General features: G+C 36.7%; 1 protein-coding gene across 1 annotated transcript in view; it reads left to right on the top strand.

Annotated features, from left to right (window-relative positions):
• The first annotated feature begins 481 nt into the window (after positions 1 to 481).
• The window catches only part of LOC100266510 (splicing factor U2af large subunit B), a 37,903-nt gene continuing 14,172 nt past the window's right edge, over positions 482 to 24,212 (top strand). Inside the window, exons 1-5 of the mRNA XM_010651824.3 lie at positions 482 to 538; positions 4,179 to 4,233; positions 4,327 to 5,773; positions 5,879 to 6,013; positions 18,315 to 18,386. Coding sequence (XP_010650126.1) covers positions 4,328 to 5,773; positions 5,879 to 6,013; positions 18,315 to 18,386 — 1,653 coding nt within the window. The 5' untranslated portion in view covers positions 482 to 538; positions 4,179 to 4,233; position 4,327. The remainder of the gene's footprint in view (positions 539 to 4,178; positions 4,234 to 4,326; positions 5,774 to 5,878; positions 6,014 to 18,314; positions 18,387 to 24,212) is intronic.

Here is a 24,212-nt window from a genome sequence, read left to right as displayed (position 1 = left end):
TTAATTTAACAGTGGTTTTATATATTTTCAAATCAAAATATGAAAAAAGTGATTTTTTTTTTAAATTAAACATTTTTATTAAATTTACGAAAATAAAACATTGAGTTTTAAATATCAAAGCAAAGGATAAAAAACATATGACAACAAAAGGTAAAAAATTAAAAGATTGAAGGATAAAATATATTTAACCCAAATTCTTATAACTAATTATAATTTATTTTATTTTTTTAAAGTTTTAAAATTCGAGAAAGTAAAATTTTTTAATATATAATTTTTTAATTAATTTTTTTAAATTTATATTTTTAATTTGGTTTTAAAAGTTATTGTATTTTATATAAAAATTATTATTATTTTCTATTTTAGAAAATTAGGGATGTACCGAAAACATAGTTATTTTTATTTTTTATTTATTTTTTTAATACTAAAAATAAAGGGATGTCATGCAATAAATAAATAAATATGATAAAACGTCTATATGTTTATGCTTTCGCCGTTCGCCTCATTGCAGAGAGAAGTTGCGGCCGCGTTATCGTCCCAGGTAACACTCACTCTGTCCCCAAACCCTAACGCTAACCCTAACCCTAACATTGGCCTTAAGCCCAGTCCCCTTTTTTATTTTTTATTTTTATCCGTCTTCGTGTTCTTCTTCATCTTTCTCAGGCTTTTAGATTAACCTAGGTTATAATGTTAAAATCTGGACAGCCGTTTCAGTGTTATTGAGTTTGTAGTGCTAATGAGGTTTTCTAAACTCTTGGGTTCACAGGCATATTGTGCAAATCACTAGTTTTGAAGATTCTTATTAGGTTCCTAAACCCTGCAGAATAATTTTGAAAACTTTTTCCATTTATTTTTTATTTTTTTATTTTTTGAGGAAATGAAATTGAACAATAATTTTCTTTTCGGTCACTCAAAATTAGTAAAATTAAAGCAAATATAACTATTATTGCGCTACCCAGTTATTGATATTCTCTAACCGATTGAGGTTGAATGAAACTAAAACGCAACTTCAGGTTGTTCAATTGTTGTTGAGCAACATGTTAAGGGTAATCACTGAAATTTTGACTTTTACTGAAATGGTGCTGAAAGGCACTGAATGTGTTCTGCATTTGTGATTCTAAGTATCAAATCAAAAGTAGTCACCCAAATGGGTCTGAGATTTACTGAATTTGCTCTATATTGGGGATTTTAAGGCATATAATCAGGTCTCAAGTTTTTCTTCACCACATTATCCTAATGATGAATTGAGGCTTTTAGTAGCTTGAATCATCATTTTCCTTAACAAAAAGGGGGCACACCTTATGTACACAAGGGTATATAGGAGGCACACAAAAAAGGAGCACCAAACTCTTCACCCAAAATACCAACAAAGCCAACTGGCTATCTACAGTTCAGACTATCAATGATACACATATTATAGGCAAACACAAATTATGATAAAAAAATGCACTTGACAAAATGGAGGCACACCCTATGTGCACAAGGGTATATAGGAGGCACGCAAAAAAGGAGCACAAACTCCCCACCCAAAATACTAACCAAACTCAATTGCTATCTATGGTTTAGATTGTCAATGAACCCAACAACATACAAATTTTCATATCCAACAACACTCTATACAGATTTCTTATTTAGCTTTTTGATTTGGGATTCTGAGTGTTCTCTACTGTTAAAATATGATTATTTTGCCCTCTCCAGATGCACTAAAACAAAAAAAGGGGAGCTTATTGCCAGCCTTCCCTCATTGCTAATTGAACCTTTCAAACTTCCAGCCAATAAAAGATCTTTAACCGAGAAAGGAAAGACTTATTGCACCTCAAAAATTGTAAGCAACATATCCCACAACCATCTGGATCTACTACTGTAAATTAGAATAGGATCGACTAATTCTTCACTAGCTTTACAAAGGTTACACCTATTAAGCAACTTCTACCCTTGCCTCATAAGCAAATAGATGGTTAAGATTTTCCTCAACATCACCTCCCATGTGGAAAAACAAGTTCTCAGTGGGGCACCAGAACCCCAAACTTCTTGAGCAGGACATAGTCTTCTCCTCAATATGTGTAAGGAACAATAAAAGAATTTCACCTAGAATCCCGTCCTTTTGTCCTTCCAAAATAAAGAATTCTCCCCTGCCTCTTGAACTCTTAACAGCATTTATAAGCTCCAAAAACTGGCCCACTTCCTCTGCTTTCCAATTGTGGAAGTGCCTACCAAAATGCAAGGACCAGTGGCTGCCATCTGCCTCGGACTCCCATAATCTAGACTCTAATTTTTCTAGAAACTGCTAGGTTAAACAACACAGGGAAGGTCTTGCCCCCCACTCATTTATCCAACCAGAATTTAGTCCTTCCACCATTTGTGACCAAAATTGAAGTTCTGAGGCTGAACTTTTTCCATCCCCTCCTAATGTCTTTCCAGGGTTTACAAATATAGTATGTGAATAAATTTCAGTTGGTAAAAACTAATTTTTCAACCAAAAAAACATGTCAGTTATATGATGATAAATATGACCAAAGATCCACTGTGTTTGACTAGGATTAGTTAATTATAAAAGTAAAAAACGATCAAACACAAACTATTAAATTCGGTTTCCTCTTAACCAGTGGGGCTGAAAGTGATCTACATCAGGTGCTTGGCCTACTTTTGGTTTCCCATGGGGCTGGTTGGGATCATAGGATATATGGGATCTATGTGGTTAAAGATTTTTCCCCACTTCAAGGTCATCAAATGGTTTGTAAGCTAGAGCTAGTGCAATAGAAAAGCAGAGAAAACATTTCACGAAGAAGGTCACTTATCAAAAAAAAATTTCACAAAGAAATTCATCTTCTGCCTCTCATTAATTCAGTGAAGTGATTTCCTTTGTTAAAGTCATATAGATTGATATACCTCTCCTTTCTCCTTCAGATGTAGAGATTTGGGGATAAGAAAGAAGATTGCCAGCTCGTAACATAGATATCCATGCTACTTCATCTGTCCCTCTCTACTTGATGATCTGTGTTTTAACTTCTTCCCCTGAGCAAAACCTACTTAAGCTTGAGAGTGGAATTAAGATTTGAGAGCTGTTGCTAATCCAGGTTTTGATAATTGGGAAGAAAAAAAAGTAATACTTGCAGTTCCAACAGTAGGTTCAAACAAAAAGAAATCATCTACTGTTGACATTTTTAAGTTTGAACCAGAAGACATCCACGTAAGACAAAGGTGAGAGATGGGGTTGGATGGGCCTTGTTTGTTCTGAGGCAACTTGAGAGAGAGAAGGATAGAATACTTATCATGGATTGGCTTGTTACTGCTGTTTTTTTCCAGCAAAGATTTTTTTCCTCGCTTGTATTGATTGTTTTTCTTTTAGTTGTGAATGTAATTCTTTTTTCGCTGAATGCCAATTTTAACTGGAAGAAATTGATCTGATAATCCTTGTTTTCTAAAGGGATGGTTAGACGCTTGAAGCATTCTGCTCTCTTAATGTGTCTACTCGGAAAATCTATCTAGGTTGTCTTTGGTGTATTTTTGGAGTCTGATTTCTGTTTCCTCAAAACAAAAGAAATGAATGATGCAGAAAAAGCATGTAATTATGATTTTTAGAAACTGTTTCCTGTCTGCTTTTGGAAATTTCAAATAGTTGGTTTCATAAAGAAGAAAGAAAAGGAGAACAGATTTTGACGATTTTCTTATCAGAATTTTTGTTGATTTTGTTATCAAATTTTTTAAAATTGTCTCATATGCATCTTTAAGCCCTGAGCCCAGCAAGTCATGCTTTCTGATGGCAATGTGTCTTGGATTGCATCTGGATCATGTATGAGGCAGCTAAAACACTATTGAGATAGTCTGTATGCCTTGGGTTGCCCTCCGGGCTTCCTTTTTCTATTTAATATATTCTCTTCTGTGTTTACCCATAAAAAAAAAACACTATTGAGATAGTTATATTGCGTTTAGCTGCTGAACTTTTCAAACACATATGCACCTTAATTAAGAATATCATTTTAGCAGTCCAACATATTCTTTTTTATGCTCTTTTGTTATTCACTGGTCTGATAGTTGGTTGTATGTTTTTGAACATATCGGCCTTTAGTTGTATGGCTAGTAACTCGTTGAAGTCATGTGGGTTGATGACTAATACCAACTTAATATTTACAATTGAAGGTGAGATTTTTAATTTGGTATTTTTGGCTTTTTTTCTGCAGTGCTATTTAGAGACAGCCTCAACTTTTATCAAGTTGTATCTTTGGCTACTGACCTGTATGTTACCTATCTTTGGTCGCCTGTCTAAACATTTTCCATATTATGCCACGACATCAGATTTACTTATTCTAGGAAGTTTCTATTAAGTAGGATGAGCAGATCTAATCGGCCAAAAGAGAAGTACGGTAAAAGTACTGAGCTTTACCTGGATAATTTCAAAGAGGGAACTGCTGCTAGGACAAGACCTTTCAGCTTTGATGAAATAATGCTTAGAAGGAAAAACAAGAAACTGTATGGAGATGTTAAAGATGGAGCTGGAGAAGAAGGGAATATATCAAGGAAAGATATTGTGAAGAACGTTTCTGATTGTTATGAATCTGACAAAGGTTATAAACATAATGAGGATTCCTTCCCTGGTGCCATAAATCATTCTTCAGAGGATTTTGTGAAGGTAAGTTCCAGAAAGAAGGATGAGAACACTTCCATGAAGGAAGGCAATTTAGGTAACGTAAAAGATAAGGAAAGTCATAATTCAGAAGACAAATTGAAGGCAAAACCAAACAAAGGCATGACTGACAAATCTAAAGAAGGAAAGATTAACCAAAGGGTTCATGGAAGGAAAAAAATTGATGAGAGATCAAGGCGATCAAGTGATGATTCTGAAAGTGAACCTGAAAAGAAGTTTTCAAGAGATTCAGTTGGGAAGGATAGATATGCAGACAGAAGCAGAAAATCTGAAAAAGAAAGCAAAAGGAAACACCGAACTGGAGAAGATGAGAAAAATAGAGAAAGGAATTCTATGAAGAAACATGATCCTGGAAAACGGCATGAATCTGAATTTCTGGATAGAAAGGAAAGGAGGGAATCACCGCCATCTCGTTATGAAGAATCAAGGCCTAAAAGAAGAAGGTCAAGGAGCCGAGAGCGTGATAAGGATAGAGATAAAAGGTCCAGTTCTCTTTCACCAAGGGCACAGAAACGTACATCTCATCATGGGAGGGAGCATGCAGAGCTTTCATTGCACTCTCTTAAAGATAGGTCAGGAAGACAGCATTCTGATGCTGACAGGAATAGAATATCAAATAATGGTTCAAGCAGCCATTTCCGACGACATGGTGGGTCTGCAAGTGGGCTTGGTGGCTATTCACCAAGGAAGAGAAGAACTGAGGCTGCTATTAAGACTCCTTCCCCAACTAATCGCTCGCCAGAGAAGAAAAGTGCTGGTTGGGATCTCCCACCTTCTAGAACAGATGGCATGAATGCTGGTTCAGTTCTTTCTAGTTTGCAGGTTTTAAAACCAACTGTATCATCAAATGCAGACGAATTGCCTAGTGCTGTGCCAGTTGCTGTTCCAGTCACTGCAACTACAGCAAAGCCCCCCCTCCCTAGAATTTATTCGGATGCTGTATCAAAAAACAAGAATGTCTCCATTGACTCCATTCAACTAACACAGGCCACCCGCCCTATGAGGAGGCTTTATGTGGAAAATTTACCAGTTTCATCCTCTGAGAAAGCTCTAATGGAATGCCTTAATAACTTTTTGCTGTCTTCGGGTATTAACCATGTCCAAGGAACCCCGCCATGTATCAGCTGCATTGTAAGTTTGTGATTGATTTTATATATTCATTTTATTCATAATGTGCATCTGATAGAAGTATAGGGGATTTAACATGCTTTTGGCCCTTACCATATTTAACTGCAGATTCACAAAGAGAAAGGCCAAGCTCTCGTGGAGTTTCTCACACCTGAGGATGCTTCAGCAGCTCTTTCTTTTGATGGCATATCCTTCTCTGGGTCCATTCTCAAGATTAGACGCCCAAAAGACTTTGTTGACATGGTAGTAAGAATGATAATCACGATTGATGCCTTCTTTTCTTGCTTCTGTCTTTAAAATGATTTCATGTTGCCTTTTCTTTTAATATTTGTTGATTCACTTTAGATGTTTTTAATGGTTCTCTTTTTCTCTTTACTGATAAAAAAAAAAAATGTTTTTGATGGTTCTCTTTCAAAGGTATGAAAAAAATGTTGAACAAAACTGGATCAAACTTGTTGATCATTTCTGTTTCCTATTTGTTGATGATATAATACCAATTCACATGTTTATATTCTTCCTTGTAGTATGTTTCCATTCAATGTTTGATGGCAGTATTGAAATCAAATATTTCATTCTTTAGTGCTATCTGTTAAAATGTGCTGCATGATTAGGGCAGCTGTGACGTAGGAGTTGATTTATCCATGAAATCTTGATATTCTTTCAAACAAGCTTGGATGGGTTTTCCTTGTCAACTAGTAGGAAAAAGGGGGGCTGGTGACCTTGTGGCAGTTGAATTTCAGTAACTTCTACTAAACAGAGGCTAATTTAATGGTCAAAGTTGCACTCATTTGAGAAAAATATGAACGTCAAATGTCCTGGTCCTTGAGAGAAGGCTCAGCAGCCTTAAATGTCAAAACCAGCTAAATTTGTTCATGAACCCAAATTAATTTGGTGCTTGTCTAGAAGGCTTCTTCCATGCCAGCGGCATACAAAAGGCCTGTAGGCTATTGTTCTGTAATATGAGGTTGGGGTGGCTTGTCAACCCTAATAAGCTTGACATGTGGCAGTTGTCTTCAGGATGTAAGAAAGGAAAGACTGGGTTTGAAACTAGTGAGAGGTGTGGCTTTGTGACTTTTAATTGCATTGTTTATTTATTTTAGTGGGATAATATAGTTGATTTCAAGACTTTAGAAATATTTAGTTTTGGGAAATGAAGTGAAGAATCATCTTTTTCCTGTTTCTATTGATGGAATACTTATCAAATTGAGGGGAAATTAGTTGAAATGTTCTCCTTTTGCCTATGGGGCAGCATATTTAAGTATCTCGTGGCACATTGACTCTTTTTGTGATTTGTATTGATGGAAGAATGTATGTTATAGTTGCAAAAATCACTGGCGGAGATAAAAAAGCTTGAATGAGTAATCTTTCTTAAACATATAAAGCCTCAGTTATATTACATATTTTTATGTGTCAAATTGTGTGTTGGGGTAAATAAGATAAATTACCTAATTCAGCTGTCATGGTTCCTTACTTGATATAGTTGACATTGTTGGAAAAACATCTCTGGTTCCAGGTTGATTGCATGTTTTACATTGTTAGAACTTACATCTTACCTCTTGAGTTATGTTGGGTTGTTCAGATCAGGTGAAAATTTAACTTTTAGGGACATCTATACCATCATATATTAAGCCGACTCGTTTATTTGGTATTACCTTGATTAATCAGCGGAAGTGTCCCTGACACTTCCTGTCAATGAAAGATCTCATGGCTGGTTTAACAATATAAGATATCGAGCAAGTAGGCTTGACAGGACTTGCAGAGAATGAAAAGTGGGGTTAGAAGGAAAATTTTGAGTTACAAGATGAAGTTACACGATCTTATTACAATTATATAAAAGAATGAAATTTTGTTATACTCGGGGAGTCAGGGTGAGTATATTTTTTCTCCTGATTATAATTGGTAAACATGTTGGGTTGCTTGCTCCAAGCCTGTTTCATAGACCAGCCAAACCTTAGGTTGGTTTAGCATTACTCAACATAAAACTAAGCCTATTAATTTGAAGAAACTCTAGCCAACCATTGCCCATTGGTTGGGTTGATTGGGCTCAACCCGCCTAACTTGTATCCTTAGGCTCTAGATATATGTCTCATACTTCATGGCAGAAGCCTCAAGGGATTGAATCTTTGTATACTCCATGCATTGACCTTGAGTTCTTCTTAGAGTGGCTCAAGGTGCTGGTCTCATTGATTGACATATTCCGTGCCCTTTATATGAGGAATGTAACCTCTAATTCTTTTTTTGTTGAGTAAAAGAGAAGAAATTGTATTGAAAAGAGACGCTAAAATAGTGACTCAAAAAGATACAGCATAGGAACACCCCCCTCCCCGGCTAGGACAAAAAAGGCCTTGAAAAGCGGAGGGGCCAAAAAAACCCACCCTCATCGAGAACCTACCCAATCAATGAAACCTGCTAAAGACGGAGGACCATCTTTTATGAACAATTTTGTCTCCAACCAAAGAAAATAAATAAAAGAACTCTTAAGTCTTTGAATGGACAACACATCATCTTCAAATACAATTTTGTTCCTTGCCTTCCAAACCGTCCAAAAAATACATGAAGGGTTTGCTCTCCAAACTTCCTTTCTCTTTTTTTTCCACAAAAGACCCGTTCCAACTCAAGAGCGTTGTTTTAACAGAGGCTGGCAGCACCCATTGCACCCCAAATAGAGTGAAAAACAACGCCCAAAGAGTCCTTGTCTTGGCACAGTGAAGTAGGATATGATCTATCGATTCCTCATGCATTTGGCAAAGGTAGCATCTATTTGCTAAAGGCCATCCTCTTTTTTGAAGTTGGTCCGAAGTAAGGGCCTTCCCACCCAAAAAAACTCACTTTGGGCTGCACACATGATTTCCAAATGACATTCAATGGGAAAGAGGCTGATGGTCCAAATTCTAGGGCTTTGTAGAGAGACTTAACTAAGAACTTCCCACATTTAGTCTCTATCCAAAGCACCCTATCTTCCACATCCTGCTGAACACTCTTCCCATTAAGACCCAATAAAAAACTGTGCACCTCATCCATCTCCTAATCATTGAAGGGTCTAGAGAAATGTGGGCTCCAACTCCCCCCTCCCTCAGTGAAACTCCACACATCTTTTACCCAGGTGTCCTTGGACGCAGCTAAAGCAAACAAAGTAGGAAAAACAACACAAAAAGGCGAATCTCCACATCATCTATCCTTCCAAAATCTCACCCTCTGACCATTGTCCACCACAAAGGAGAGACTACTACTTACAACATGCCACTCCCTCCTAATTGCTTTCCACAACCCCACGCCATATCCACCCCTCACTTCCTTGGAGCACCAACCCTCTTGCTCCTCCCCATACTTTCCCCTAATCACTTGATTCCACAGGCCCCTCTCTCATTTGCAAACCTCCAACTTCATTTGCACAAAAGCACCTTATTAAGAGAAGAAAGACACTTCACCCCCAAACCCCCCCTTTTCTTTTGTCTAAGCAAACAAGCGCCCATCTTACAAGATAAGGTTTCCGCTCAAGAGCCCCACCACCCCACAAAAAATCTCTCTAAATCTGCTCCAACCTTAATATGACCGTCCTAGGCAAAGTAAGCACATACATGAAATAAATGGGCAAGCTAACCAAAGTACTCCAGATCAAAGTGAGCCTCTCTCTTTTGGAGATATATTGTCTTTTCCACATTGCCAATCTCTTTTGAAACCTCTCCTCCACTCCATCCTAGACAACCACAGACTTAAAAGAAGCTCTTAAAGGTAATCCCAAATAAGAGGAGGGGAGACTCCTGATCTTACAACCAAGTTCTGCAGCCAAAGCCTCCACATTTTCCACACATCCCACCAGGATTAACTCGATTTTATCCAAATTAATTCTCAACCCCGAAATGGCCTCAAACCACACTAGAGTCCATCTAGAGAGCTGTACACTTGAGTCCATCTTATTAACCTGAAAATGTTGTCTCACTTTCTCCTTCCTTTTATAATATATATATATATATATATATTTGATGGGTAAAAGGAGATTGTATTAAAAATAGAAAGTATATATGGTGTATACAAAGCAACCAAAAGGCAGAAGGGAGTGAATAAACAAAAACAAGTAACCACACCCTATGGGGAACCTAACCAATCCACAAAATTTAATAGTGAGATAGAATCATCCTCAATGTACAATCTAACTCAATCCCAAAATAGATGTGAAAAAGAACTTTTAATTGTTTGGTCCAAACTTTCACAATTTTCAAAGGCCTCTCTTATTTCTCTCTCTCCAAATGGACTAAAAAGGGCTAAGCTAACCAATCCACAAAATTTAATGGTCACATGGAACCATCCTCAATGTACAATCTAACCCAATCCTAAAGTAGATGTGAAAGAGAATTTTTAATTGTTTGGTCCAAACTTTCACAATTCTCAAAGGCCTCTCTTATTTCTTTCCCTCCAAATGGACCAAAAAAGGCATAAAAGAGCAACTTTTCAAGCCTTTTTCCCTTTTTCACCAACGAAGGAGCCGCCCCAACTCAAGAGCACCCCTTTCATAGAAGAGTGCATCACCCATTATACATCAAAAAGAGCAAAAATTAGTTGCCGCAAAATGCGAGCTTTCGAATAGTGAAGGAGAATATGATTACCCGTTTTTTCTTCTACTTTACATATACAACATCTGTTAGGCATCTTGCAACCCCTCTTTTGAGCTTACCCTGAGTCAATATCTTAACCCAAGTTGCTTCCCAAGCAAAAAAGTTAACTTTTATAGGAGTCCAAGAGTTCCAAACTATACTATGAGGGAAAAGCTTCGCTCTCCTACTTGCCAAGGAGGAGTAGGACTTAACTATAAAAACACCGTTTTTTGTCTTCAACCAAATCATAACATCATCAGTACCCAAAGAGATGAAGTGATTATGCAACCTCCCAAAAAAGACATCTACTTCCTCTAACTCCTAGTAATTGAACTGTCCAATAAACATTGAACCCCAACTACCCCTATCCTAAACATCAACCACCCAAGCATCTTTAGAAGAGGCAAGAGGCTATAGAATAAAGGTCCAAGAAAGAATCCATCAAAGACAAATCCCTACACCATGTATCCTTCCAAAACTTCACCTTGTTCCCTGAGCCAACCTGAAAGCTAGTTTTATCTTTGAAAGCCTCCCATCCATTTCTAATTGCTTCCCATATCCCTATTCCACACCTCTCTATCACCTCTTTTGTGCACCAACCCCCCGCCTCTAGCCCATACTTACCAAAAATCACCCGTTTCCAAAGAGGATTCTTTTCACTCATAAATCTCCAAGACCAAATTCCCAAAAGAGCCTTGTTGAGAATCGAAAGACTTCTAAAACCCAAGCCCCCCTTTTTGTTTTTCCAAGCAAACAATTGACCAATTCACCAATTGTGGCTTGTTAACCAAAGCCCCTCCTTTCTAAAGAAAGTTCCTTTGAATCTTTTCCAGTCTAGTTGCCACTCTTTTAGGGATGACAAAGAGGAAGATGTAGTAAATGGGTAATTTGGATAAAGTGCTTTTAATCAAAGTTTGTGTTCCACATTTTGAACGATAATAACTCTTCCATAAAGCAAGCCTTTTTTTAAAACCGCTCTTTCACCGCTTCCCAAACCGTAGTAGACTTGTAAGGAGCACCCAAAGGAAGGTTGGGAGGGTACCCACCTTGCAATCTAAAACCTTAGCAAGCTCCTCCAAATTTGGGACATCCCCAACTGGAATTAATTCACTCTTCTCCAAATTAATCTTTAGCCTTGAACATGCCTCAAACCACATGAAGACCTAACTCAAGTGCTCTTTCCTTGCTCTAGCATCACAAAGGATGAGAGTATCATCTATAAATAACAAATGGAAGACCTCCATTACCAGGTCATATCTTCCTTTAACTAGGAATCCATCAATAAAACCACCTTTCTTTGCCCTAGATAGCAAGTGGGAGAGGGTCTCCATCACTAAGATAAACAAACAAGGAGGCAAAGGGTTTCCTTTGTCTCAAACCTCTAGAGCTTTGGAAAAAACTTGAAGGAGATCAATTTAATGTAGATCTGGTAATAGTCTAGGGTTGAGTGACCAATTTAAGTTCAATAGGTCCTTGAGTGACTTGGAGGATTGACCTTTTGTAGGTTGTGCCTTGAGAATTGAGGCTAAAGATCAAAAACACATTTTGATAACATTGAAGTGCTGATAATTATTATTATTATTTTTTTGCAAGTGCTTTCATATATCTTTGCTTACCTATCAAAAAGTGCTGATAAATTTTTTCTTTAAAAAAAAAAAAATTCTAGATATTAAATGTAGTTGGGAGAAAAAAAATATGTTTGAAAATCAATTAAATGTTGCATTTTGTTTTCTGCAATAAAAATTTCAAATTTAGAATCAGCTGATGATTTCTGATCCTCTCTTGCCTTCTGTTCTGCCATTAGCTTGTAAACTATGCTGTAAAATTCAAAGAAAATGAGTTTCTTGAGTGTTTGAATTTGTTTTAAGCCAATTTGTGTTTCAATAAGATAGAATGTAAGTCCTACTGGGTTCCTTGTTGAAAGAATCGAAACTACAAAACCACTGTTCCAGTCTTCTAGAGCTGAATTGTTGCTTTGTCTAAGGTTCATATTACAAAGTTTTAGATCTTGTTTATTCCTTTTTTGGGTGCAAAATCTAGAGTTGCTTCTGTTAATTTAACTGAGTGGAGATCTTATTTCTAGTCTAGCTTGTCGGCCTGATTTTCTTGGGTTAGCTTTTGCTCTGGTTTGCTTGTTTCTTTTGGATGTGTCCTTGTATACTTCCTTTAGTCTAGGCTACTTCATTTTATCTACTAAAAAAAGAAAAAATAAAAACTTTACAGTTTTGAATTTCTCTATTTGGTTAAATTTTAGTGGCTAAGGGAGGGAAATGCTATCAAAATATCATGTAAATATATTATATAGCTATACACAGTTTTTACTTCCAATTTTGTGGAAAAACATATGCTATGATTGTTGTAGCATCCCTTCCCGTTTTCTTTTCATAAGATTTTGCTTACCAGAGTTGCCATTTTAGCATTATGAATTATATTGTTACTCTTGCTTCTGCTAGGAGAAATCTAACTCCTTACTCTTCTTTCCAATGTGATTGGGATTTTTTATGAATTGGATATCTTTCTTAGTTATTGGTTGGGGAAAAAAAATCGTGTGGGAGATTTCACTATATTTTAATTAGGAACAAAACCTATCACAAGAATATTTTAAGAAAGTTTAATTTTAAGAGCTGAAAAATGAAGACATTCCAAGATACTTGGAATTTAGAATTGTAATACATGCAACAAAAAGAGTTGCCCACATCATTTACAAACTCATTGCTGATGATCTGAAAAACTTTAGACCTATTGGCTTGGTTGAGTGGTTTGTACAAGCTCATTGCTAAGATGTTGGCTAAAAGGTCAAAGAGGGTGGTGGGAAAGGTTGTTTTTGAGTTCCAAATTGCATTTGTGAAGGGAAGACAAATTGTTGATGCAACACTCATAGCTAATGAGATTCTATGTTGAAGAGTGGTTCGGGAAGTTTAATTTGCAAGCTTGATATTGAGAAGTCTTATGACCACATCAATTGGGATTTTTGGTTAGTTGTTCTTGGAAAGATGGGGTTTGGGCAAAAATGGACTGAATGGGTACGATGGTGCATCTCAACAACAAAGTTTTCTATGCTTGTCAACAAACACTTTTTCGAGTTTTTTCAAAGCACCAAAGGATTGAGAAGGGGACCCGTTCTGCTTATCTTTTTGTTTTGGCGATGGAGGCACTTAGTTGTCATCTAGAGAAGGCTAGGGAGGGTAGTCTTTTGTCAGGTTTTGGGGTAGAGGGAGGTGTCTCATTTGTTGTTCGCATTGAGACCCTAGTTTTTTGTGAAACTCTCATGGCTAAGTGATTCATTTAAGCTGGTTGCTAATGTGGTTTGAAGCTATTGTGGGACTGAAAATTAACCTGGAGAAAAATGAATTAATCCCAATAGGAGAGGTGGCTAATGTCCAAGATTTGGTTCTTGAGTTATGTTGTAGGGTAAGGGAGTTCCCAACTTATTCAAGACTTCCCCTAGGGACTCTATTCAGAGCAGAGGCAGTGTGGGATATTATGCAAGGAAGATTTCATGGAAAGACTTTTGTTGTGGAAAAGATAATATATTTTGAAAGGAGGAAGTTTGACCCTAGTTTGAAGTACCTTATCCAATTTGCCTATTTATTCCATGTCTTTGTTTGGCATGTTCAAAAAGGTCAAATTGAGGCTTAAGAAGATTCAGAGAGATTTCTTTTGGGAAGGAGGAGCTTTAGAGAAAAAAATGCATAGTGAGTTAATTGATTGTTTGCAAGGAGAAAAGGAAGAGCTTAGGAATCAAAAGCCTTTCTTCACTTAATAAGTTGCTCATGGGAAAATGGTGTTGCAGATTCGCTATTGAAGGAGAAGCCCTTTGGAAAAGGGTCATTTAGGGAAAGTATGGAGAGAGGAGGGGGGTTGATCTTCTTGCGAAGTGAGGAATGAGTATGGGGTGGGGTTTTTCAAAAACATGATGAAACAATGAGACCTGATTAGTTGTAGGGTTTATTTTAAGATGGGAAATGGGAGGAGAGTGAAGTTTTGAAAGGATAGGTGGTGCGAGGATAAACCACTTTGTATGGCTTTCCCCTTCTTGTATGCTTAGCTTCGTCAAAAGAGGCATGGGTGATAGATGTGTGGGATGATTTGGGTGAGGGATGCCATTGGAATCCTTGTTTTGGTAGATATTTGACTGATTAGGAGCTTTATGCTCCATTCTAGAGTCAAGGCATGCGATTCCTTTCCTAGAGGCCATCATTTGGAATTCTTTTGTCTCATCAAAAGCAAGTTTTTTTGCTTGGGAAGCTAGTTGGGGCAAAGTGTTGATTGGGGATTAGCTTCAGAAGAAAGGGTGGTCGTTGGTGATCAAATGTATCCTTTGCAAAGGCGAAGAGGAATCATTAGATCACATCCTCGTTCATTACACCGAAGTAGTCTTTGCCATATTTTGTTCTCTTTGTTCAATATTGTTTGGGTCCTTTCTTTTACCATCAAGGAAACTCTTCTAAGTTGACATGGCTCCTTTGTAAGAAGAAAACATAAGAAGGTTTGGAGAGAGCCACTCTCCTATGCATTTTCTTGACAATTTGGAAGGAAATGACTCAAAGGGTGTTCAATAGTAAGGAGCGGACTATTCAAGAGTTAAAATGCGCTTTCCTTGGTAATCTTGTATGTTCGGTTAGTTTGTATATTGGGGAAGGCTCAATGCCTTCGATTGACTTTGTAGATTGGGTGTGCCCCAGATGAGAGTGGGAGCTGTGATCTTCTATATTTTCCCCTTGTTTTTTTAATATTTTGTGGTAGTCATTGTATACATCCTGTGTACCATGGTGTGTATCTTCTTTCCCCATTTTTAATAATATTTTCTTGCTTATCAAAAAACCTAAAAAAGGGAGAGAAAAGAGAGAGTTGTGCACATGATTAAATGAGTGTATCTGCTATTTATGTGGTATCCATTTTCTTTCAAATTTGTGATTGAGTAAAAGTTGGATGCTGTTTCAGAAAAATGAAAGCTAGACAGCATGAAATGAAGTGTTAATTTCTATTACCAATTTATGTTTATACTTTTTGTTTCTTTATTTTTATATGTGACTTTTGTTTCCTCCTTTCTTGCTACCTACCACATGGACTCAAACCTAGAAGCTTACCCATCCCCAACTCAACTCCTTGCCCATCCCCACCTATTTTATGTGTCATTAAAATGGATGAAAATAGATGACACAAAAAGGGGAGAGCCTACTCTTAAATTGAATTTTTCACATAAAAGACTACCTGTCCTTTTTTTTTTCATTTTAATTTAGAAAAATGTAAAGCATGGTACTAGTCATGAGTACACATCATGGTACTACTGGTCATGAGTACACATTTTTAAATCTGGAAGAGGGTCTTGTTATTGTAAGATTCTATTTGATGTCACTGGGTTTATTTTTGCTTGTACCTCAGAAGAAAATATGAATTGTTTATCAGACTCCACTTTAGAAACTGTTATGCAGCTTCACTAGCTTTCTCTTGCACAAGGCATGTCTATTTGTCCCCTTAATGAGATCTTTTCTGACCATCATGTTGGAATCTCTTAAATAGGGTGTTTATGTTGGGTATGTCATATATCACGTTCAGGATGGTGATGAAGCTGACTCCTAAATAAGAAGATTTCCAGGTGTAGTGACAAGTTTGATGTGCTTGCATTTTTTTTTTCTACTAGAGTTGGTTTTGGGTCATTGATCTAGGCCGTTGGAACCATTATTTCTTGTGACATGTAGTTTAGTGTTTGCTTTCATTTGATGTTCAGCTTGCAAATGGTACGAGATGTAGTTCTCTCCATATCTGCAATCTGAATGTTCTCATGGTTATGCTTAGCTTTATATCCATTTTTATTTAATTACATGACCAGGTGATTTTATATGATGATAATGCCTTCGTCGTTGTAACAATCATCCGGGCATGGTTGCACCATGGATGTTGAAATTAAGTATCCTTTTAGCCATTCATAATTTATCCCTCTTGCAATTCCTGTGTGGGGTCAGATTCTGTGACTGTAAGACATAACTGATGGAATCTAAGAGCAATAAGAAGGAAACCTTGTTAGGTCCATATTTACTTCTGGTGATAGCTTGCTGTCAATCTTATAAACATAGTTTAGGTTTTAACTAAAATAATGACAAAAATCTTTGTTGCTATAATATTGGCCTTAAAATGAATAGGTGAAAGCTATCCAAAATTCCAATATTCTGCTAGACTTAGCTCTCAAAGCACCCAACTACATTCAGTTGGATATGAGAATCTTTATGGCCATTGAGCTTATCTTGGCGGTGTCTCTCTTTTTTTTTTTTTCTTTATTAATAGCAAAATTACATGTCATTATGTCTTTTCTCGAAGTCTTAATCACAGTTCTTTTGCTGGTCATCTGGTCTGTGTGGTTCCATCAAGTTGAACTAAGCGAATCTTACTGCTGCAACTTTGATCTTTCTTGCACATAACCAGGTCATCCAGTAATGAATTTCTCTCATTTAATGTTGTCGTTTGAAACTTCATATCCTATCACCTATGTTCTGTAGATGACGAGTTTCCTTTTCATTTGATGTGGAACTCTTTTACTGCTCACCCATCCAAAATTTTAATTCTGTTTTGGGAATTTGATCTAAATAGATGAATCATGGTGGGTCCGTGGATTCGTGCTTGCAACTTAATAGGAGTGATCATTAGAGAACGATTAGCTTTCAATCTGCCAGTTTGAGGATTGAGAATGGCAGTGGTGTCTGACATGGTAGGATTCAGTTGCTAGGATTGCATTACCTGTGAGATATTAAATATTCATCTTCCTAGCAAAAAGGAAAAGAAAATATCTGAAGTCTTTGAAATTCTGTGGCCTACGTACTTTTGCCATTGGTTCCAACTCATGCTAATAACTTGTGAGAAAAGATAAGTGAATAAATAAATAATTCATGCCAAAACCAGGATGTTTTTGGTGATTTTCTGTCAGCTTGAGAATTTTACATTTCTTCTCATGAACTAGATGGGTGCAACCATGCTTACAACTAGCCAGTATTGTATTTAGTGTTTACCATATTGTAGTAGTGTGTTGTATTGATAGATCGCATAAAATTTTAACCATCCCAAAACAATAATCATATTTTATGTTTGTATACTTCATAGCAAAAAAGGGTTGGCATGGTGGAATTCTAATGATGGAAAAATGGATGGAAAGGAAATACGCATCATGTGCATATTGTATACACTTCAGAAGATGTAGGCTTTGTGTGGCCTTCTGCAGGCTAGAAATTGTTTATAATGTTCATTAGCCTGTGTTTTAGTTTTTATTGAGTGATAATCTCTGAAAGCTCTGTTGGCATATTCCTAGTGTAAGCAGGGAACATAGCGGACAGATTCATACTTATGAGGTCTCAAATCTAATTTTCTTCTTTACATTAATGGGATTTTGTTAAAGTTTAAATGAAAAATATGCTATTGTTTTTTATGGTTCTGAAATTATTGTCCTAAATTGTACTTCTCCCAAGCTTTGGATTTGTGGCTTGCACTTAGTTTTGTAAGTTCAATCTGATAGCATGTTTTCTGTTTGGTTGAGACACAAGACACACACTACATAAAAAGAATGCTGATCCGAGATTATTGCATCCCTAAGGAAGCTCAAAACCAGGTATAAGGGATCAGCAAGCATGTTAAACATTTCAATAACTTCCAACCATTTCATCTCCTTAAACCAGTACTGTGAGGTCAAAATGCTTTGTCGTAATTACAGTTCTAATGTTTGTTGATAGTTTTACTTCAACAGAGAGTATTTCAACACAAGATTTTTTTTGCTCTATGTTTTTCTTCCTTGTTAATGGTCATAAAGTTAGACTCAATTTCTTGTATCTGTTTAAGTTCTTCTATGTGCTAAACAGAAGATAGTTCGGTTCAAATAAGTACTTTCTGCTGCTTTGCAATTTCTGAGGTACATTGTGGTTACTATTCATGTAGCAGGTTTTCAGACAGTTGCTATTTTCATGCAGACTGGTGTTCAAGAGAAATTAGTAGCTGCACCTGATGCAATAAGTGATATTGTCAAGGATTCACCTCACAAGGTATGTATATGAGGAAACACATGGTAATTATGATATGATTACCTTAAGTAATACCTCAGCTTGAATTTTGGAACCCAGGGTTCTTTTCTGGCTTGACTGCCTAGCTTTTGTCATGAAAACTACTTTGTCTGGTATGAAGTTTCATAGCAGTGTTCCTTTATTTCATAACTTACTTGCACTACATTTCCTTGCACTAAATCAGTGGTTTTATTGGATAAGTTCTGTAAAGCTGGAGAGTACAATTGTGTCCATCTGTTTAAGATCATTATGCTTTTTGTAAGTAGTAGTATCATGCTCACATTGTTCTTATGCTGTGATATTAGTACTTTAAATCTTTGACAAGGAAAGTTATGCACATTTAATTCTTTAAATTCTTGTGTTGGTGGTCTCATTTTAATTTGATGGTCAATGAGGCAATTATTCTCGCCATGGTACAGACTATTATTTTTTATTTCAAGAGATCCAATTAAGGTCTCTTTGGTTAGTCTACTTAGAGCCATATATATGTTCCATGACTTCAAATCCTTTTTCTCCAGAAGCTCTACCATTGTGCTTTCTCAAATGCACCAGATCTGGAGGTGAGGGTCATTACACTTTTCTGTGTCTCTTACCCAACCCATGCCCCTGTGACCCTGAGAGCAAGCCTCTAACATTCCTTGGAAGTATCCATTGCAATGGATGAGAATATGAATTGCTGACTGCTCTCTCTTTGCAAAAAAAGTATCCACTTACCAAATGCCCACCCCTTTTCATGAGGATTTTTCCTGCCTTGAGTCTTAGGTGAAAAAAACAAATGCTAGGTGGAACATGCCGAACTCACCCAAACTTCCTTCATAGGGAAATTCTCAGAAACTCACAGAAGATGTATAGTAGAATGGTTTTACAAAAAGACATGCATTCTTTCCCTTCTCCACAATAAGGTGTCCTCCCCTCTCTTTGCATGGGCACTAAATGAATGCACCTAGGCAAGTTGGCCTGTTGTAGTGCAACCTTAGGATGATTGTCTCTAATCAACTAAGCAGTTAAGGAGAGAAACGACAAGGTAAAAATGTGTCAGTGGGTGAAAGAAAATAAAATATAAAAAAGAAAAAGATGAAGAAAAAATAAGAGATTTTAGAGTCTCACTTAAAAGAAAAAAGTGATGTTATCTCACCATTAATGCATACATATACCTATATATATATATATTAATTATTCAGTATTAATCCCTTTTTGTAGCAATTAGCCTTATTTATAGGCTATATAAAACCCTAAAAATTGTATAAAACCATGAAAAAAGAAACATAGCCTATATAGGAACTTAGTAGGACTCTTCTCCCTTTCATAAAACCATTAAATCTTCCAATTAATAGAATTAAAAAGAAAAAAAGAATCTTTTCTTTTTAAAATTAGAAACTTAGACTTTCTAAAAACTTTTGGTAATATGAGTTTCTAATCAAGTAGGCTTCTAGATCCTTAACAAACAAGATTTTAAAACTTCCCAAATTCTAAAATCTTCATTTTGTTTCTTAGTTTTCTTTTGTTAAATTTACCTTGAGGTGCTCATTCCCTTCATGGACACTAGTTCTAGACCATAATCATTTGATGACCTTCAAAAACAAGGACAAACCTTCAAAAACAAGGACACTAACAACCAATCCCCTCCATCACCGACAAGTATCTTACTTTCAGATTTCCGTCTAACACAATTTTGAGTAAGGATGGGTAGCTTTCTTTCAAAGACACTCTCCACACCATCTGCGAAACCAAAATTTGGTTCTTAAGCCATTCTTAATCAAGATACAATGCCTGAGCCAAAACTCCACTTACTTGTGCCTTGTAGCTTTCTAGAGAGAGCCACAACAGATTGCTTTGCCCACTTCCTTAGAAATCCACCTACCCTCTATCTCACTAAATTCAAAGTTAACCCTTTTCCAAGATTGTTTTCTTCTCTATAAAACCTCCACAACCATTTTCCCAACAATGATATGCTAACACAAGTATAAGTGCAAAACTTTTGATGCCAAGGCCACCCCCACTATTCTTGTTCTTATGACAAAGTCCATCTCACAAGATATAGCTTTTTCCCTAAATCATAGTTCTCTTTAAGTAGTCTTGTTGAATTTTTTTTTTTTTTAACCTCTTTCTAGATACTTTAAGAATGATGAGCATGGACATATGACAAACACCTTTTTTGAAAGGATGGCAAACAAGTCATATAGAGAAGTATGAGAAGGAAGAAGGGGCTTAGTGTTACTACAATGTGAGAGATTGGTATGGGGTTGGAGTATGAAATCAATTGTAGGGTTGCTTTTGTAGTGGGGTAATGGAATGAGGGCAAAGTTTTGGAAGGATAGATGATGTGAGGAGGGGCTCGTATGTGTGGCCTTTGCCTCCTTGTATGCTTTATCATCATCCAAAGACGCTTGGGTGCTGGATTTATGGGGTGTGATAGACACGCCCCCGAGGTGGGGGACTGGAATCTGTGTTTTTGTAGACACTTTTTATGATTGGAAATTGGGTATTGTTGAGTTTTTTCTCTCAATATTGCAAGATAAGTCGATGAATAGGGAAGATATTGACATAATGATTTGGAAGGAGTCAAAGAATGAAGTTTTTTCTATCAAATTCCTTTAGTTTGTCTTGGAGCTAGAGATTCAATTCCCTTCCTTTTGAGCATTATTTAGAATTCATGGATTTGAACTAAAATGAGCCTTTTTGTTTGGGAAGCCTACGAAAAAGTATTGATGATAATTAACTTAAAAGAAGAGGGTGGTTGTTGACAAACAAATGTCTTTTGTAAAATTGAGGGAAATGATCATGTTTTTCTTCACTATGTCAAATGAAAGGTTTTATGGTAGTTGCTATTCTCCTTATTTGGCATAGTTTGGGTGCTTTATTCCACAATCAAAGAAATTCTATTGAGTTGGCTCCTTCATAGGGGAAAAACAAAAGAAGGTTTAGAGAACCGCTCCCCTATGCATTTTTCGGACATTGTGGAAGGAAAATGAAAGAAGGTTTAGAAAACCACTCCCTTATGCATTTTTCAGACATTGTGGAAGGAAAGAAGTGATGTGCATTTGAAAACGATGAGATGTCAAATCAAAAGTTGAAATGTTATTCCTAACTAACCTCTTAGCATGTACAATTGCTTCTTATCTATACAAAAACTAACCTCTTAGCATGGGTTGAGATGTACATTAAGGAAGGCTCAATGTCTTTCATTGATTAGTTAGGAACTCGTTGAGAGAGAGAGAGAGAGAGACTTATTTTTGTGTTTTCTCTTTTGTGGCTTTGCATATGTTCTATGTACTCTGATGTACTCCATTCTTATGTCGTATATATGCATCTTTCATTGCTTATAAAAAAAGAAGATATGTAATAGATTGACAAGTTAGACTAGCTACTTATGATGAGAGTTAATCTTTCCCCTTTAGAAAGATATTGCTTCTACCTCTTCCTAAAGCTTGCACACAAGCCTTCCCCTAAAGTGGGTATGTCTTTGTATCTATGTGTATAGAATTTACTCACAATTTTTTAATGAACATGAAAGTTTGAAACAATAATGTCATGTTGTGTCTTCTATGTTTTTGACCCATTTCAGCAATGTATCATGTCTAACATATGATATAAAAAAAGGATGTCTCCATGGCATATCTAATATGTGTCCAAGCATCGTTCGGGGGAGGTCTTCATCTAATATGGTATTTGACAAGTGCTCCTCTGTATATGTGCTATATTGGAACTTTCTTGTCATGGTTTTTTCTTGTATGTATATTTTCAAGGGTTTTAGATTCCATGTAATTTGGATTTCATTCAAGTTGTAGGTGGCAAGATTAATCAAATATAAAAAAGAATGTGAGTTAAGGTGATGAGGAAAGACATTATTTGTTGCAATCACTTAATTGGAGACATGACCCTAAATGGCAAAATAAGATTCATCTAGTTGATCCTTATTACTTGGATTAAGGCTTTGTTAAGTTGGGTACACCAAGCGTATATGTGTGTGTGTGTGTGTGTTTTTTTTTTGATAGATAAAAGGAAATATATTCAACAGAAAGAGGAAACACCAAAAATAGTGCTCTCAAAGTATACAGGGAGTATAGAAAAGCAGCCCAAAGACTCAAAACCAAGGGGGGAGGGAAGAAATAACACTTCACCAACCCCTACTTAGAGCCTAGCCAATCCAAAAAACTAACAAGAGAAGAAGGGCTCAAAACTATAGACACCCTAACTCAAGACCAAAGATTACATACAAAAGAATATTTCAGTCTATGAAGCGAAAGTTCCTCATTCCCAAAAGCTAACAAATTCATTTCCTTCTAGATTGACCAAAAAATACATAAGGGGACCATTTGCCAAGCCTTTTTACAAGTTTTCCCCACAAAAGCTCCATGCCACCCAAGAAGAGTTTCCTTCACTAAACATGAGAGAACCCAAGCCACACCAAATAGGGAGAAAAGAAGATTCCACAAAACCCGCGTCTTTACACAATGAAGTAAAAGGTGATTCACCGTCTCTACTTCAGAGAGGCATAGAAAATACCTGTTTGCCATAGAGTACCCCCTCCTCTGAAGTTGCTCTAAAGTTAAGGTTTTACCCCAAGAAGCCTCCCAAGCAAAGAAGGCTACCTTAGGAGGTACATTCACCCTCCAAAATACTATCATAAGGGAACAAATGAGAGTCTCTAGGCTCCAAAATAGAATAAAGCGACTTGACTGAGAAATCACCACTCTTTGAAGCCGTCTAAACCACTCTATCTTCGTCCTCCCTTTGCACCCTAAAGGCTTGGATCTTGAGCATAAAACGCTCCACCATCTCAATCTCCCAATCATTAAACGCCCTTGAGAAAAGAGGGGTCCAACCCTCCCCATCACTGTCTAGGTTCCAAACATCCGACACCCAAGCATCTTTAGACAGGGAGATGGAAAATAAGGAGGGGAATGACTCACAAAGAGGCTCATCTCCACACCACTTATCCTTCCAAAATTTCACTCTTCGACCACTACCCACTTGGTAGGCTAATCTACTATTCAGAAACAACCACTTATTTCTAATTGCTTTCCAAAGCCCAACGCCACACCTCCCACTTACGGCCCAAGTGCACCAATCCCCCTCCTCCACACCATATTTGTCACTGATAACTTGCTTCCAAAAAACCTCTCTTTCATTGGCATAGTGCCAATTCCACTTACTTAAGAGAGCTCTATTCATTAGAGCTAAATTTCTCACGCCCAAACTACCTTTCCTTTTTTCCAAGCAAACCAGGTTCCACCTAACAAGGTGTGGCCTTTGCACAAGGACTCCCCCACCCCACAAAAAATCCCTTTGAATCTTCTCCAATCTCAACCTTACTTTTCTGGGCAAATAAAAGAGAGATATGAAATAAATAGGCATGCTAGAGAGAGTGCTCCAGATTAGAGTGAGTCTCCCTCCTTTTGAAATATGTGTGTGTTGATTCATTCATATTTGATGTATAGTCATATTGTCTGTGATCATGATTTATTGTCCACATACAAGGTGCAACATGATAAATATAATTAGACAATATGAATGCGGGTTTGAGAAAATTTGTCGTCCTCATTTCGTAATGAATAATTGGTGTACAAATGTGTTTCAAGAGTACATGGAATATACAAGAAAGGAAATAATAAAAAAAATGAAAAAAAATTCTGGGCCTAAAAAATAAAAACTGAATAAATTTTTTGAAATGTAGCATTAGTCTATAAAATCTTTGACTTATTCTATAATTTAATTTTCCTCTAATTCAACAACAAATTAGACTCAAATCTACTCCTGATTTTTCGACATTCCCCCTCAAGTTGGTTAGTATATATCAAACATTCC

The sequence above is a fragment of the Vitis vinifera genome, chromosome 5, assembly GCF_030704535.1.
Source record: "Vitis vinifera cultivar Pinot Noir 40024 chromosome 5, ASM3070453v1".
NCBI classification, from domain to species: Eukaryota; Viridiplantae; Streptophyta; class Magnoliopsida; order Vitales; family Vitaceae; genus Vitis; species Vitis vinifera.
Note: the sequence above shows the minus strand (reverse complement) of the source record. Positions and strands in the feature narration are given on the sequence as shown.